General features: G+C 43.7%; 1 protein-coding gene across 18 annotated transcripts in view; it reads right to left on the bottom strand.

Moving 5' to 3' along the window:
• Positions 1 to 6759: 6759 nt before the first annotated feature.
• The window catches only part of LOC135494543 (FERM, ARHGEF and pleckstrin domain-containing protein 2-like), an 83777-nt gene continuing 74056 nt past the window's right edge, over positions 6760 to 16480 (bottom strand). For 17 of the 18 annotated variants that reach the window (XM_064782616.1, XM_064782619.1, XM_064782630.1 and 14 more), the window contains 12 exons: positions 15095 to 15256; positions 13865 to 13954; positions 13547 to 13680; positions 13340 to 13421; positions 12843 to 13029; positions 12581 to 12631; positions 12164 to 12363; positions 11768 to 12047; positions 11478 to 11635; positions 11112 to 11219; positions 10824 to 10975; positions 6760 to 10597 (listed from right to left, as the gene is read on the bottom strand). In XM_064782616.1, coding sequence (XP_064638686.1) covers positions 10513 to 10597; positions 10824 to 10975; positions 11112 to 11219; positions 11478 to 11635; positions 11768 to 12047; positions 12164 to 12363; positions 12581 to 12631; positions 12843 to 13029; positions 13340 to 13421; positions 13547 to 13680; positions 13865 to 13954; positions 15095 to 15256 — 1689 coding nt within the window. In that variant the 3' untranslated portion in view covers positions 6760 to 10512. The remainder of the gene's footprint in view (positions 10598 to 10823; positions 10976 to 11111; positions 11220 to 11477; positions 11636 to 11767; positions 12048 to 12163; positions 12364 to 12580; positions 12632 to 12842; positions 13030 to 13339; positions 13422 to 13546; positions 13681 to 13864; positions 13955 to 15094; positions 15257 to 16480) is intronic. The other variant, XM_064782617.1, reaches the window with a different exon arrangement.

The following is a 16480-nucleotide window of genomic DNA, read 5'->3' as shown; positions in this document are numbered from 1 at the left end:
GTTACACCAATTCCTAATTGGCCGTGGCTGAGCCCGCCGAGTGCCCTTTCTCGTTGTGGTTGTCGTTCCTGAATACACTGGTAATACTGATAACCAGCTGGCGGAGGTTCATCAATATCCAGCTGGGAGAGTTTGGGGCGTTTCATGATGTGCCGGATGAAGACAAGAACTGACCACTCTTGGTGTCCTGTGAAGACGGCTTGATGTCCTATGTCCCATGTGAGACGACGTGGAAACAAATAATAGCGATCCCGGGTTTAAGGCGGCACCGACTCGGACGCGAATACCTTTCATACAGCACAGTGCCAAGTCTTGCGATTTCGAACTTTCCAGACGGGTGTCATACAAGTATCGCTTCACTCCGTTGTCCAGCGAAACAGAAAAGGTGTAAATGCGGTCCATTTCTCCCTGCATGAGACAGGCCCCTCTGTAACTTTCCGCGCAATCCCCACATTGTGATAATGACCAACACCTCCTACTCCCTCCCCCTGAATGGACTGGGAAATTTAAATAAATTAGTCATGTTGAATTCGTCCCCTTGTAGTAAATAGGCCACAACACGGGGACAAATGGTCTGAATATGTCGAGGTTTGGTAAAATTAGTTATGAATTCGTCCCCGTGTGGTTGATAGGTCACTACAAGGGGACAAATTATACTGGATGTCCAGGTTTGACAGTTTGTGTTGGTGTACGTGTTGTCATGGCAATGTAGACACTTCATCATGTTGTGAACGTGTTGACAGAAATATACGACAGTCCCTAGGTCGGATGTCACGTGACAGGCATAGTATAAGACAGCGATCCTGATTTTGTCTTTAGAATCTTCCACCTTCTTCCAGATCATGGATGTGACATGGCCCTTACCGCCCCTGAACCTTGGCTACTCTCTGGCCGGCGTCTCCGCTTTAGGAGTCATACTGGCATTGCTGTTAATCGTCCCGCTCATTGTGCTTCTTTCCAAGAGCATATGGAACTCAGAGATACCTATAGGTGAGTTGTTGATCTCTGTTAGACCTCAACACCCAGTGGATACAGGCTTCGGTTCCCGGTCGTTATGAAGTGAAGACAGACTTCTGCTCCAAGCCGCTAGACTCCCCGGGCAGTCCATTTCGTCATCCTATTCATCATACTGTTTCATGCGGTTAGTGTGAAGTACCAGGCCTGTCCACTGCGACCGGAGTTTACAAGACGCCTGATCACGGCGGCAGGTGTGTTGTCAGGAAAAAATTTCTTCTCGTATTTTGTAACAACTCGCGAGAAACGCTGCGGCAGAGTGGAAGAGTGTCCGATTTGCGATCAGAAGGTCGTCGGTTCGAGCTTCAGCCATTGCCTCTTGGTACTCTCAACTGGTCGAAATTGCCTAGTGTCCGCACTTGGTTTCTGCAGAAACGTTCACAGATTATCTGAGGAATGAATTTAAGCGCTTTAAGGATGTACAGTAAGTTGTACAGTACAAAGCGTATGACTTATCCTCATACTGTTTGCCAGAATTAAACAAACCCGACCTTCTCCTTCCAGAAATGTTCATGTTGAACTACAGTCTGTCCGGTCTCTTCAAGCTCGTTACTATCGCAGTTTTCGGCATAACCACCATGGTGACCAATGACTGGGTATTTGGTTCAATAGTCTGCACGGGGACGGGATTTGTCAACCTGTTGCTGCGGTATTCAACCTTAGCCCAGCTAGGAGTTCTCCTTTTCGACAGGTTAGTATATTGGTCTTTTATGTTAGCATATGTGTAGGTCGAGAGACGAGGAGGATTATCATTGCAAAGTTACGCGATTGACCTTCTGTCTTCGTTGTTGGTACCAATTGCGAAACCTAAACCACTGCAGCTCTCTTACAATATTTCGATCTGTTTTTATTCCAGATATATCTGTCTGAACTATTTCAAGCATTACGAGGAGGTCGTCACCAGGTTCCGTGCCATCGTCTGCGTCGTTCTGCCTTGGATTATTGCAGGTAAATAGGCTCTATCAAAGAAATATCCTGCTCCTTACCACAGACAAACATAGCCAGTGTAGTATTTTTGCAAAGATGGCAGTTTGTAGGTGACGAAATGGACTGCCCTGGGAGTCTGTTAGGACGTGTCTAATAAGAAGGAGCCCAATACGCGTTTCAACCTTGTTTGACCTCCGTATGTTTCTATTTTCAGCTTCCATTGCTGTTATCCACGCTGCGACTCCCAGTGGAGTGACATTTCAACCCGGGGCGTACCGATGTGACGTGGCGCCTGAAGCCGGCATCGCCTCTCTGTTCGTCCAATCAGAATGCAGACTAGGTGGGGTTGTGGTCATCATCGCATTGTTGGTAACCGTGAGCAGGATTCGTCTCTTCAACAACAAAAGTGTCATGACGGCTAATTTCTCACGTTTACATAAATGCGTCCGGACCACGCGGAATCTCCGTCTTGGAGGGCAGATCTCCGCGACTAGGGTGGTGTGTTTGCTGTCAATGCTCCACCTACTGGTGGAGCTGGTCTGCGTTGCCTTGGTTATCGCCCGTGCAGCAACTGAAGTAGCGAAAGTACAACTGAATGCAACCATCTACAGCCTGGAGGCGCTCGATGCGTTTCTCATCCCTATACCTTTCTACCTTGTCGGAGACAAGATCAGAGCGGCTATCCTGGAACTTATGAAATGCGGATTTGGACAAAGGGTTGAGAATTGTGAGTTTAAGTTCATCGATCACGGAAAAAACACAACACCACCAGTACAGAAGAAGCGCAGAAAACACTCTTCTAACAATATGGAGACATCGGAGGACAGCCAAGTCGTGGTGAATGTGGTCGGGAACAATTGCGAGGGGGCGGATCGGATAGTCAGCGACTTGCTAATCGCCACTCCCAGCCTCGGCGGCAGTACTCCTGTCATGAGGTGTTTTTCCGTGTCGACGCCAGGCAGCGCCAAAACGTTCGACGGATTAAAAACACTGGACAGATCCATCTTACAGATCGTGCTGAGTCCAGCGATAAAAACAAAACGGCGCATGTCTGTCTTCGACTTCTCTGCGCCCTCGGCGAACAGGAAGAGATTTGGCAGCGACAACAAAATGAAGGCATGCAGGGAATCACGTTGCGCGCCAAGTCCCAACGCCAGAGCCAACATGTTTGGGTCACCATCTTCAAAATATCACCAGAGCTCCGTTGACGGGCGTAGGAAGAGTGCGACGCCGACTGTCGCCAGCGTCAGCTCGATGTCGTCGCATGTGAGATTGACCCACGTACACTGCTTTGAACCAGTCTCCTACCAGCTTGCGATGCCTGCGGTTGAGAATCTACCGATTCTTGACATTACACAATCGTCACTTTATAAGAAACGAAGTAACTTACTCAGTAAGCTGGACAGTGACATGAAGGGAGTTGTTGGGAAATAGTTTTACCGCATTTTGAGCCGCCAGAGGTACTTTGTCCGTAACCTCAGCCGTGTTATTGGTGTAACGGACGGAGTCCGGATCATCGGTGGAGTTGATCCAAAACTTAAGAAAGAAAGTTGTGGGTGTGGCAGTGTTGTTGTTAGCAGGCACCTAATGCGCTGGTCGGCTCGTGTCAATAGACAAGTCGGCCGTATAATTCTCCGTCTTACTGCTAGGACAGTCACAGCGTGGAGACGGTCTCAACCGTCTGTCTCAACCTCGAGGGGACACCACAACATCAAACGCCGATTCGAACCATCCTCACGGGGTATGGCCCGCACGCGCACGAATGCCGGCTAGTTTTTACAACAACGTTCCTCAATCTTGTCCCCAAGCAGACTATGTAGCGTTTGAATTACCTCCCTTGTGCACTAATCTTATCCTAGAAACGAGGTGATTCTGATAAAACTTTACAAACCGAACAAAAGACTAACGCCAGGGTTCTAATCAAAAGCTGGGTGGTTCTGGTGTTTTCACGCGCCTGATGATGTAATGGTGATCTGTGTGGGCAGAAAGAGAATATCTCTCAGACTGCTTGGGGAATGAAAACAGCCTCGTACCGGAAGTTTCGCGTCTCGGATCCCGGGCGATGTCTCGGGGACACGTAGCAAACCCGCCAGCCACGCTGAGTGGAAAGCACGGAGACCGCTCCTCTTTCAAAAACTCTAAGGGGGTGCTAGCCGCGGGTGAGTTAGGGTGTTAGATCAGTGTAGGTGTGATGGGTAACCATGGTTACAGATGGTTAATACCTTTTCGTTGCGACGCGCGTGCGATATTGTTGTTTCGGACGTTCTAACCCTGTCGTAGAAATAAAGCGCAATTCTATGATGCCACTCCCTTTGATACTGCAGACTGCAATCTTCGTGGGCGGAGATAAATTTCCCCCGGGAGTATTCCTTATGACGAGATGGCATTGGAGAGATATATACAGCAATAGTTTTACTGAGCTGTTTATGAATGTTATTTAAGATATTACGCACGTGGTCGCCCAACGCTATTCAACATTGTCAAGTAGGGATTGACAATGGTTTGGCCCCGATAAGGTGAAGACCCGGTCATGTTGCTTCAAGATCCGATAGCGCCCGCCTTGGTTTTTAAAACGGTCTTATATCAGTGAAACTATAGCGTTTTCCGCCAATCTGGGAGCTAACGTGTATGTAGATGTAACGGAGTTTAGTCAGGAGGCCCTTTTCAAATTCACATGTTTCGTCAGTTCGTTCGGGAAACGGTAGATGGCAGCAAGAGCCGGGCGCGCCGCCGGGTTCGCGCATGCGCAGGGAATCGCGCGCGGGATTCGATCGCGTTCGTCTGCTAATACTAAATTTCCGTTCTTCGGAACTTTGATGTTTTGCTCCGTATTTAAATGAACTCCCGTTGTGTCTTTCAGGTACGTACCTTAGTATTACCTGTATTCTATGCCTAAAGACCCCTAGAATATGTGTATCACGACGAGCCAAGTGTTTCAAGTGTTTTAAGAGAGTTTTCGATGATTTTGTTGGGCGTCAAGTGCGCAGCGCGCACAGAATTCAGAGTGCCGTCAGAGCGCACAGGTCGAGCCAGGTTTTTGGCTTCAGAAGAATGTTTTGGCTCTTTAACGATATAGTAATGGGTGTTGTAGTTGGTCACAATAGCCCGTAGGTCTAGTAAAATGTATTTAGAGTGCAGAATGTCTTGTTGTTGAGCCGTTACCGTATAGTCGGGTTGAATGCGGGCCGATCGGGCCAAAACTGGTCACGTCGTAGTTAGTCAGTTTGGTCAATAGAGGGCGCGCAGCAGGTATTGATCCGTTGTCGTGGCGATTGGGTCACGTGTTATTGAGGCTTTTATTTAGGCTTACTAAAGTCATGTCTAGGGTTATGTTCAACGTCTAGAGCTGAGTATATCATTAGTTTTAGGGGGGATTACTATTACAAGCAACTGCTGTGGGTTTTATGGACCAAGACCCCGTGCAGTTGAGTAAATCCTTCCCCGGTTGTTTGTGTGGTTTTTAGCTGTTTCATTAGGGAGGCAGTACTGATGTATTTCAAGAATGTAAAAGGACCATGTTTGGTCTAAGATGTCGTGGCAACTGGGGTTGCCATGGTTACCAAGTTACATTGTAATTTGATATTTATCTTTGTTCGTCTGCTAATAAATTCCCGTTCTTCGGAACTTTGATGTTTTGCTCCAGACTCCGATCCTATGATCCTTCATCCTGATCGTCCTTCCTCGACCGGGCGACAGGACGAGGCCGGTCCACTGCATCCGTCCCGAGTACATATTCATCGTTGTGCTGTTTTGTTCAATAAAATTCGTTCTGTCATGCACGACTGCCTTTGAGTACATCAGTGTGTGAAGATCTTGGACCTAAACTGTAACATTCGATCGTCTATTTCACGGAGAGCAATCTAAGACTATGGTCACTCTATCTGGACATGAATCCCTGTACACGATCACTGAGTGATAAGCAGACATGATATTTAAAGCAGTCATATTTGTATAGGACCGCGTCCGTTTGTTCCTGAATAACTGTCACAACCAGACCTGATAGACAGCAGATGCTGTCACAACCAGACCTGATAGACAGCAGATGCTGGCACAACCAGACCTGATAGACAGCAGATGCTGTCACAACCAGACCTGATAGACAGCAGATGCTGTCACAACCAGACCTGATAGACAGCAGATGCTGGCACAAACAGACCTGATAGACAGCAGATGCTGTCACAACCATACCTGATAGACAGCAGATGCTGTCACAACCAGACCTGATAGACAGAAGATCCTGTCACAACCAGACCTGATAGAAAGGAGATGCTGGCACAACCAGACCAGATGAGATTGCTGATACTGTCACAACCAGACCTTGCGAGATAACAAATGCTGTTAGACCCAGAGCCAAGGGCAGCAAGAGCAGATCCACACCTGATAATCCATCTCGAAGCAGACCAATGAATGAGCTCGATAGCAAAGATTACTTCGGAGCAATCCTCGGATAGTAGACTGTCTATTAATTAGATTTAGACTGGGGACTTGGACATCTAAAGGTTGGCTAAATTATCGAATATTCATCACAATTATCACTTATTGTTCCTTTTGGAGGGGCTAAAGTCAGTTTTTTACTTGGAGACGGTCACAATCTCACAGGACACATCCTCCCCTGGGACAGTCCCAGTCATCCGGCCTGGCAAAGACACCATGCACAGATTTCCGAAATGCAGGGACAGGGATCTACAACCCAACAGATCCAACAACACAGATTCTTTTGGGAAGTCATAGTATCCAGTCTCGACCTAGAAGTCACTGAAGGATCAGACGTTACGACATAAGCTCACCATGTGAGCTAAAAACTAATCAAGTCCTACATTTAAAATCAGACATTCGAATTTATTCAATAAAATTCACTTTTTAAGGACAAGGTATCTATAATTAGACAAATGAGAAGGTCGCATCCATCAGTTACGTTAACAGTAAGATATTACTTTTTACTGACAAAAGGTGGCACAAGTGTGTCTTCATACCAAGGTGTCACACATGATATTCAAGGGCGCCTTAAAAAAGCTGATAAGAATGATGTCACTAGGTACTATCTTGGTATGCAGACAACTTGGACCCATTCAGCTGCAAGGCCTACAAACTGAAATGCCATCAACTGTTTTCAAAAGGACAATACACCATCCATGTTTCGAAATAGTTATCATAACTAGATAGGTAACATGACTTCACCAGTTAGCAGATAACTGGGCCAACAAGCACTATCAGTAACTTGGACTGTGAAGCTATATTGGTTAAAAATAACTGAGCTGTAGAAATAAAATTGCCACCTTTTTGAGGGAACTTAAATACCTCACATAAAACGCTCCATTAGTAAAAGTGGTTTATGCAACCAACAGTAGAGGGTGCTAAGAAGTTCATCACCGATCCATTGAAGTAAACAAGCCCATCCATCAACTTTCCAGAACTTCCGAGTGTTTCTAACTGAGAAAGACTTCAACAACATTACCACTTTCTAAAATTATTGAAGTGCTGCCCTCTACGTGCGATTGTAGAAACTACAAAAGAATGACATTCTCTCCACATCACACACACAATCCGTCCTTATTGCATCGTATTTTGATCATTGTATATTTTGAAAATTTGGACAAACAAAACTCGGGGAGATACTATACACTTACATGAGCGAGAAAACCCTTACCACGGGAGAGAAACATCACACCAGCCGGGTGTGAAATCATCCACACCTGTCAATAAACGTTTTCCATGGATACAGCATGTTTTCTTCGTTGGGGGTACAAACATTGTAGAGAAAACACACTCGCATGTTATAGAAAATTGAAAACAGCCTGTCAAGGCGATAAGGCCCTCTCTACACTATATATTATCATACCTTAGTATTTACAATGAAAGTACACAGTGGTACAGGGCGTCCTGAAAAAAATACTCCTAAATCTCAACCCACCACCTGAGTTGGTGGATTTTCTATGCATTGTTTATAACTCCCAGTGAAATGGACCCTACTGTCAACACTTTTTTCCTGTTTTTTCAGTCCCAACCCTCACCTATCAAGCCTAAAAAGTCCATTCCAAGCAAAGACAGCTCTCTGAAATGCTATTTTCAGGCTACAAAATCAGTCATGGAAATATATTGGGACAATTTGCAAATATGAGAATTATTGAGTATTTTTTCGGGACACCCTGTGTTTGATTTATATGCCCCAGATTTGCATATGAATTTAATTACATTTTATTTGCTTGATTAACAAACTGACATCACGTACGAACAACTCAGCACGTCATCATCAAAAAGTTCACTAAAATCCCAAGAAGCTAATCTATCATTCAATATACAAAGACCCTTATAGGCCACACCAATTTCATCAGTTGTGTAGCAGGGGTGCTGGTCTTTCCCGAGACTGCAAATGAAAATGAGGGTGGGGGCAAAAATCTATCTGGAGCAAAAAACCTAATTTTTCTTCTAAAATCAAATTGTCACATATTGATGTTATTATGTCTTTTACCAGGAGAAAGGTGGTCCCCTGCTGTCCAACCAATTTAAAATTGGTGTGGCCTTTGACTATATTGCATTGTCAATGTACAAAGGCCCTAGATAATGACTATATTGCATTTTACATAAGCGACTAGTTATGGACCTATGGGGGCCATCATGTAAAAATACAACCTATACACATCACAAAATGGGAGGCCAACACAAGAAGATTGCATTGCACCTACGATGGAGCTCACGGACCAAAGTAGACCAGGCCAAATTTATTAACAGAAGTCTGGCCAATAAGACAAAGGTAAATATAATAATATGATATGACTATTCATGCAAGACATATCTGGTTTCTTTTATGTTATGCAGAGGATACTAGTATCAGCCAAATATGCTTCCCGCTTCTATTTCAGTTTCTGTTCTTAGTGTGAACCTCTTCAAACAGAATCATGGAGATACTTTGACACATTTGATAAGAAGTTTTAAGGAAGATGATCTGGTTGAAGATTGCCTTCACGGCAAAAAAGTGTTAAGATTTGGAAGAAAGAGTCCTTGAGAAAATCACTTAACTACACAGTTCACAGCATACCAACCTCTACGGACTGTACATTTACTGTATGTGCACCAGGTTACTTCTAATCAAAACATTATAATTTACAAACTGCTTTGGAACCTATAAATAATTTGAACCTGAAAAATAGCAATGATGTTGCTGATTGACCTCTGTTGCTGTGCCCCTGTAAAAAATATTATTACATCCCTCTTCCCCATTCCCCAATTTCAAGCTGAACGATTTTAGTGCACCATCAGAAATAAATAGGGCACCACCATTCAAACAAGCTGAAGGTTGCTATGCTCTATGGTATCAATTACATGTAGAGGAACGTATAATAAGCAATATTATGTATTTATGCAAACTGCGTTATTATAAAAGTATTTGGCCAAGAATTGTACATATTGGTACAAAATTTCCAGATCACAAACCATTACAAAAACTCTTTAGTTATCTGCACACAGTGTCCAGTAACAAGTCTATAATGTCTTAACAACTATTAACCCCTTCACTACGATAGACCAGCTTGCCAGTTCAGTGCGTCATGCATGTTACTACGAATTTGAGGCCCTATAGTAACAGAGAAATTACAACTTTGTTCAAGGTGCAATCCCACACTGCTAAATCAAGACTTGGGAGTCAAATTCAATCGCTTTTTTCATTATCAAGCCTCTTCTGCCACCTATAGGCCACAACTGGAACCATAAACTCTCTCATACTTTAACAAAATAATCATTAAATACCATCAACAAATACAAGGTAAAACTACCATCAAATCAACTTTCCTAACAGTCAAATCAGCTCCAGGTCAAAGGTCAAGGCCAAAAGGAAATAGGTCAAGGTCATTCAATTGAAATAATTTGAATAAATGGTTATAAGGTAACTATGCCGGTATCTATACTGGGTATAATGTACTTTTAAAGATATATGTAACTTTTTCCTCACAAGATGACTTTAAATGCACAGACCAAATTTGTACAATCCTCAATTTGACAAATCTTCTATGTTGCATCATTTCTGTCCGCCCTTCATTCTTCCAGCAGTAATAGGATGGGAGGCATTCTAACAGTTGCACTCACTCCCTCACCTCTAAATTCAGAGACATCTAACAGTTGTTTTCCCTCCCACCCATCTCAATGCTGTACCAGTTTGTAGACTGACTTCTATCATACTGTGATGAATACCGTTACATTATAATGCACTACATTTCTTTACATTGACTCAGAAGCTGTATTTTGATTCAGATTTTGATATCATTCTCAATGATTGTCCAGTATACGCTCACAATGTCAATCGTAGCACTCGATAAAATGCTCCTACCCAACTTCTGCCCTCGGAAGAACTCAAGACGAACATATGTACAAAAATCAACCATTTTATAATCTGGAAAATCGTCCTGATCATTGTGGATACCCTCCGCATCCCGACCATTGCATCTGGTCACAGTACGGAGGCGCTGATTGGTCCATCATTAGCCAATCACAGTCCAAAAGCACCATGATGTCGCAAGGCCACCACATTCCATCAGCGTACTTGAGCAAGTTCCTTATGACTGCCACTAGGGGGCGATCTTATCTCGTGTTGTTACTCTCAATACGGCTGAAGACTCGCATCAGGTGTGCACTGTTAGTGGCGCTGCCAATCACTTCCATCCATCTGAAAAACGAATACGAACATGAAGCAAACAGTGACATCACTAAACCGATACCGTTCAGACTGTTGAGGTGTGTCTGTTACACATTGGCCTATTATAGGTAAAGTAGGCCTTTCGTACAGACCCCCCCTCAAATAGTAAATAGTGTCAACACAGTATTTCCAAATATACTCAGAGCTAAAGAACTCATATTGGGAAAACGTTCGAGACGAAAATGTGGGTACTTGCCTCTCGAAAGTGTATTCACTCTCCGCCCTAAAGAAATACACATGATTCTTAAACTGGAGCTTGAACACATAGTCTTTATGAATACCATCCATATCATCAGGGTCATTCACCGAGTAACCTAGCAAAGGCAGACTAGCCAATGGGAAATCATCCTGCAAACAAGGTCAGAGGTCAGTTAGGAGAGGGAAACTTTAAATCACAAATTTAAACATACTTAAACTTTGGCCAAAACCTATAAACTAACCAATCAGATAGGGATTAAGCTTAAAGAAGCTGAGTGATACTCACCTGGAAAGTCTTGTAGAAAAAGAGGCAGAAGTTTGTGAAGACAACCCAGAGTTTCTGCCAGCCATTACTGTTCTTGAATTTCCTGAGGACGTAGCCACTCAACTGGTTCTGGAACAGATAGAAATCAAACTGAGTAAGCATTATCGAAAAGAAGAGAGGGGTGAAGTCCCTGAGCTTTTCCACATGGATGAGCATTGATGATTGGGAGTGGAGTTACGAATGAGAGTAATTATCCAATGAACAAGATAGGCCACAGTATGCCACCAGTCAGGCAAGGATGCTTGTTTTGTGTCAAATGTTGTACATTGGAGCACAAGTGGTCACTGGCCCGACTGGCTGCTGTTGTCTACCAAGACCAGTGCATACCTCAACAGCTGATTGATGATCCTTCATACTGACACTCGTGTTCCGATGCCAGCAGACGTGCATCGTTGTGTTCGCACGGTGTTGGATTTGTTTCTCACTCATAGGTGGAGTTGTTGGAGGATAGCCATCGTGGTCGAGAAGATCGTCTGCAGATCCACCTGCGTCAATAAAAAGACAAGTATATTAAAATTTGGTTCTTCCAATTATTTAATGATATGAAACATGGAGTGGTATCAATTTCAACTGAGAATACGAGGCTATCTGACCTCTGAACTTGGAACATGACTTACCTCCTGTTGACTTAAGACTGGGATACTTATAGTCATCACCTCGTTCCCGCGCTGCCGTGATCGACGCATTCAAATCTTCCAACCACTTATCCTTCTCTTCTGGCGAACCGGCCGCCACCAGAAGACACCGATTCCCGCCGTAGATTGTGAAGCTATTCGCCACCGCCATTTTGGAATCAGCTTCTTCGACTATCATGCCCCTGAGAGGTATCTGGCCGTGAACTTTGAACTGAAGGGAAGGTGTGGTCGTCCGACTTGTATAGATCAACATGTCCGAAAACTGAAAGAGAACAGTTGCAAAAATACATTTTCAGAAGATTGTGAAATTTACTGGATTTGTATGCCAAACCTTATTTGGGCAAGAGAGTTATTTCGGCATGAGGTGGCAGCACTTACCAAAAAGAACATCCTCTGCTGATATCCCTTCCTCGAGAGCTTCTGTAAACATCCTTCTCGGATGAAGACTCGAAACGGCTGCACGAGGTTCTCGATACCGATCAAATCTCGCTGCAGCTCCAGAAGCTTCTGTAGGTTCTCGAGGCGGAAAAACGCACCATGCAAGGGCTCTGTGATCTTGTTGATCTCAGACAACGTCGCTGAAAGAGAAGACAAACCAGTACCTTATCAATGAATGTCTTGTAAAATGGAGAAAAATGGTAATTGCGACTTTTATACAGCGATATGTTATGGCAAATATGTTTTTGTATGGAGGACAGCACAGCAGTATCAGTCTAAAATGCTTCCCCACTTCTCAGCATAAAAGAAGACTTTTCAGGACAGTTGCTTGAATAATGAAACAATCCTTCCACGTACCTTTACAATCCCTGTGGTCTGGGTGGTCGTGAGAGTAGTGCTTTAACAATCCTGCAAAAAGAGTATCACACAATTAGAAATATGACCGAGAAATTTGTTCTTACAAGTTTTCAAATGTGAACAGCTATTGACAAGACCATTCTTTGGAAAACTCTTGACAAGAACTTCCCCGGGTGCAGTCTGTTTCAATATTTATTCTGCCGCTAGGGAAATTTGACCCTTTCAGAATTGTCCACAAAATTGTCCAAATGTTGATACTTACGATCTAATAACAACTTATAATGCAGCAATCTGTGGGCGGGTTTCAAGAGGAATGTGTTTAGTGGGAGATAGCAGACTTTCTGACTCTCAAACTCCTTGTAAGCCGTCTCGAGCTGTTTATTCTGTCGCACTGCGTGGTCCAGCTCTGTTAGGATCTCATCTGTCTTCTCCATGTAATTACCATACAACTGCAAGCAGGGGAATTCGTCAATTTCAGCAATGTTTGTTCGATACTTGGAGGTGATTTTCTCCAGGAAGTATTCCTCCTCCTCCAAGGCGGAATGAGTGGTTTAGTTTGCCACTGCAGTAAGGTACCAATTGGGTTTACTGGCATAGTGACTCCGACTTTGGGCCCTTTTGCGTGGTAGCCAGCAGTGTTAACCACAAGGCTATGAGTCTCTGCTCATTGTATACAAAACAGTGTAATAGTTTAAGTCATCCCTCAGGCTGGAAACATGTTTTGAAGGAAATGCCAAAAGGTATTTGTCACATACTTACAGGCAAGACTTTCATATTACTTAACATGAGATCTCCCACCTTCCTGTAGTCACCGTTCAAGTGTGCATTTGATTTCCCTTCCCTGCGACAAAATAACGAAGGGATTAGTCGGGAATAACAATGATACATCAGGGAAAATCAGGTGATGTTAGACAGCGAATATACAACACAAATTAGTGTCTATTTATTGTTCATAGATCAACTTACCACATAGCCAATCTCTGCTCTAACTCCTTTAGGAAGTAACAGTGATGTTCATAGATCTCGTCTAGGAAGGAGAACATGAGAGCTTCCAAGTATTTCGGGATCAGTTCCTTATGGCAGACAGTATTACGGAACCACTGAAATCAGGAAAGAGATATGTCGGACAAATATTCAAGGTACAGTACCTAACCATAACCGCTGCCATCAAAATGAGGCACAGTGAGCGTATAGTGCATTATACAGTTGAGTAAAATCTTGCTTTTAAACCTATACAAATGAGGTGGCACTCCTATTAAAATGACTTGCCCAAGGACCACTTACCACAGTTAGCACCTCTAAGTCTTTCTTATACGTTCTCTCTGTCATCAGTAATTCTTTGGCAATGTAGTACGCTTTATCAGCCGGGTATCTCTGGAATGGCAAGATGTGACAAGATGGACACATGGTCATTGAATCTGGGGAAGGGAACTTTAAGAGGGCAGTTGGAGGGATAGACTGTGAAGACTGTGACACATTCTATGGCAATGTCGTGAGTTTATCAGCCTGTCTGGTGAGACCAGGCGTCCACGTTTTCCATTTTATTGCTTTGCAAGACATCGCTTTTAATGTGAATTGACTAAAGTTGTCACCATTTTGCTTTCGTGCCATCCACTCATTTCACAACTAGTAAGTTAGGTAGTTTGTTAAGTATTTTGCTGCGTATAAGGCGCAGCTTTTTGACCCAAGAAAGCCCTAAAATCGGGGGGTGCGCGTTATACGAAGGTGCGTGTTATCTATGGCCTAGCCCTAGGAAGCCACCGAATGATCACAAGATTTTTTCCATCAACTCATTTCTTTTGACGGCTTTTTTGGCTCGCAACCAAGTCGGCGCATTTTATATTTTTGCACGAAAGAAAAATCGGGAATATCGATGCACTTTGCATAGTTCACCGATGCTAACTCGCCTGTTCTGTACGCAATACATATTAGTATCCTCATTATCATTTCAGTTACTTCTATAAATGTTTTTGAGGGTCCTTAGCGGCAATATTCAGAGCGTAGATGCGAGATAAATCCAAATCGATAAATCAGCTGATCGTGTGCCGCCATGATTTAACATCAAAGCGAGGCTTTTACGAAGGAAAGATAGGCAGGGGGCATCTCAGAAAATGTACTGCGTGTTATACGTAGGTGCGCCTTATGTCTGGATTTTGTCTACGGACTCAATGGGTGCGCTTTATACCCCGATGCGTTTTATACGCAGCAAAATACGGTAGTTAGAGTAAGATTATTTGGTGGTAGGATTTATGTTGGCAAAAGAGAAGGCCTCGATGAAAAAGCAGGATAGCGAATACCCCCCTACTCCTACTCCCAGTCTTAGCCTGTAACAGGCAGGAGACTTGAGGTCAAAATCTGACTGAATCTGACTACATACTGCGTAGAAAGTTCTAACTTCATGTTTGAACTCGATCTTAAGTGAGAGTGGGTTTGTCAATATATGGATAGATCGGGTTCTCAGAACACGTGTTTCATGCAGGAAGATTGCGATGTTACGGTGTTAGTTCCTCATACCTTCCTTCTCACCTCCTCCTCCGATTCATCCGTTTTATTTGAGTCGCGACTTGTCGTCGAACTCAGCGTGTTAGTGAGCGTGTGCGAACGTGAGGTGGTTGTCATCGTCAGGGTCTCCTCCTGCGAGGCTGGTACGGGCGAAACTGGATCATATCCTTGAGCCTGTAATAGAGAGAGGAAAGAATAAGTCCAATACTTTCATTGTGGTCATGGCATCCTTCTCTTGTAAAGTGCTGCGTCAGCAAGTGATTTCACAGTTTCATGAAATTTCAACTTCAATTAGATTTTCATGCCAATATATCTCAAACTAAAAGCCCTGGGACATTTTCAGGTTAACAGCATTATCCTACCTTCAATACAGCTTGGATGTTATTCCAGGATGTTTTTTCATCAAAATCAAAGAATATGAACAGCACTTCAAAAAAATAATCACCACACATACATATAAGTACACTCTTTTGACCATTTGCCAAAGTAAGACAGTCTGACAAGGGATGAAATTACAACATAAAAAGCTCCTGGTAGCTCTTGTGCCTGAAACTTGAGCGCACAGCGTGAGACATACATGGGTACTATGGTGGAGTGTCTTCCCACCATAGCTGAATTACTGACATTGTGAAGATAACATAGTGTTCAGAGCGACATACTGCGACTTTGTGTAAAACAGCAAGAACAATCAAAGCTTCTCTTGACCTTCAAAGCATGAAGGGGAAATGTTTCTTTGGGAAGAGGATGACATGGAATATATCACAACCAAGTTTAGAGAAGCTCACGTAAAAACAACAAGATTGAGTGAGAGAGTGGGACAGATGCAGAAGATAATAAGCAGTGCTCAAATCTATCAGCGAACGGCATCGTTTTACCTGATCGTAAACATAACTACGACTACCCGAGCGACGTCGACGATGACGTCGGGAATTACTCCCGTAACCGTAGCCAACCAAACTGAGATACGGGTTATAGTCGGAGAGGCTCTCTTTGGAGCCCGCGTACTGACTCAAAGCGAGGCTCCCTGTGGAGCTCATACGCGAGCTCTTATTAGGTAAACTGGTGGTTGAGTTTAATTGATCCCAAGATGGGAGCGGCACTTCGGGGAAAAAGAACTGCAACAAAGTCGATAGAAGTTGTTAGCGGGAAAGAAAGGTTTCAAATGAAATGAGAATCAAATAAGGAGTAAGTAGGACTCAGATACGGATACAGGAGACTTGAGAGTTCAGAAAGAAGGACGCCCTGGTGGTTTTTTAGTGCCAGTGTCATGAATTGATAATTTCAATGTTGATTTCAAGTGAAGGAGGGCGCAAACTCCTCTACACCTCCTGGATCCGCTACTGAGGAAGCTGAGGTTAGGTTTCAAGCAGGTAGGGGGTCATGCAGGAACTACAGGGA

The sequence above is a fragment of the Lineus longissimus genome, chromosome 10 (assembly GCF_910592395.1).
Source record: "Lineus longissimus chromosome 10, tnLinLong1.2, whole genome shotgun sequence".
Taxonomy (NCBI): domain Eukaryota; kingdom Metazoa; phylum Nemertea; class Pilidiophora; order Heteronemertea; family Lineidae; genus Lineus; species Lineus longissimus.
Note: the sequence above shows the minus strand (reverse complement) of the source record. Positions and strands in the feature narration are given on the sequence as shown.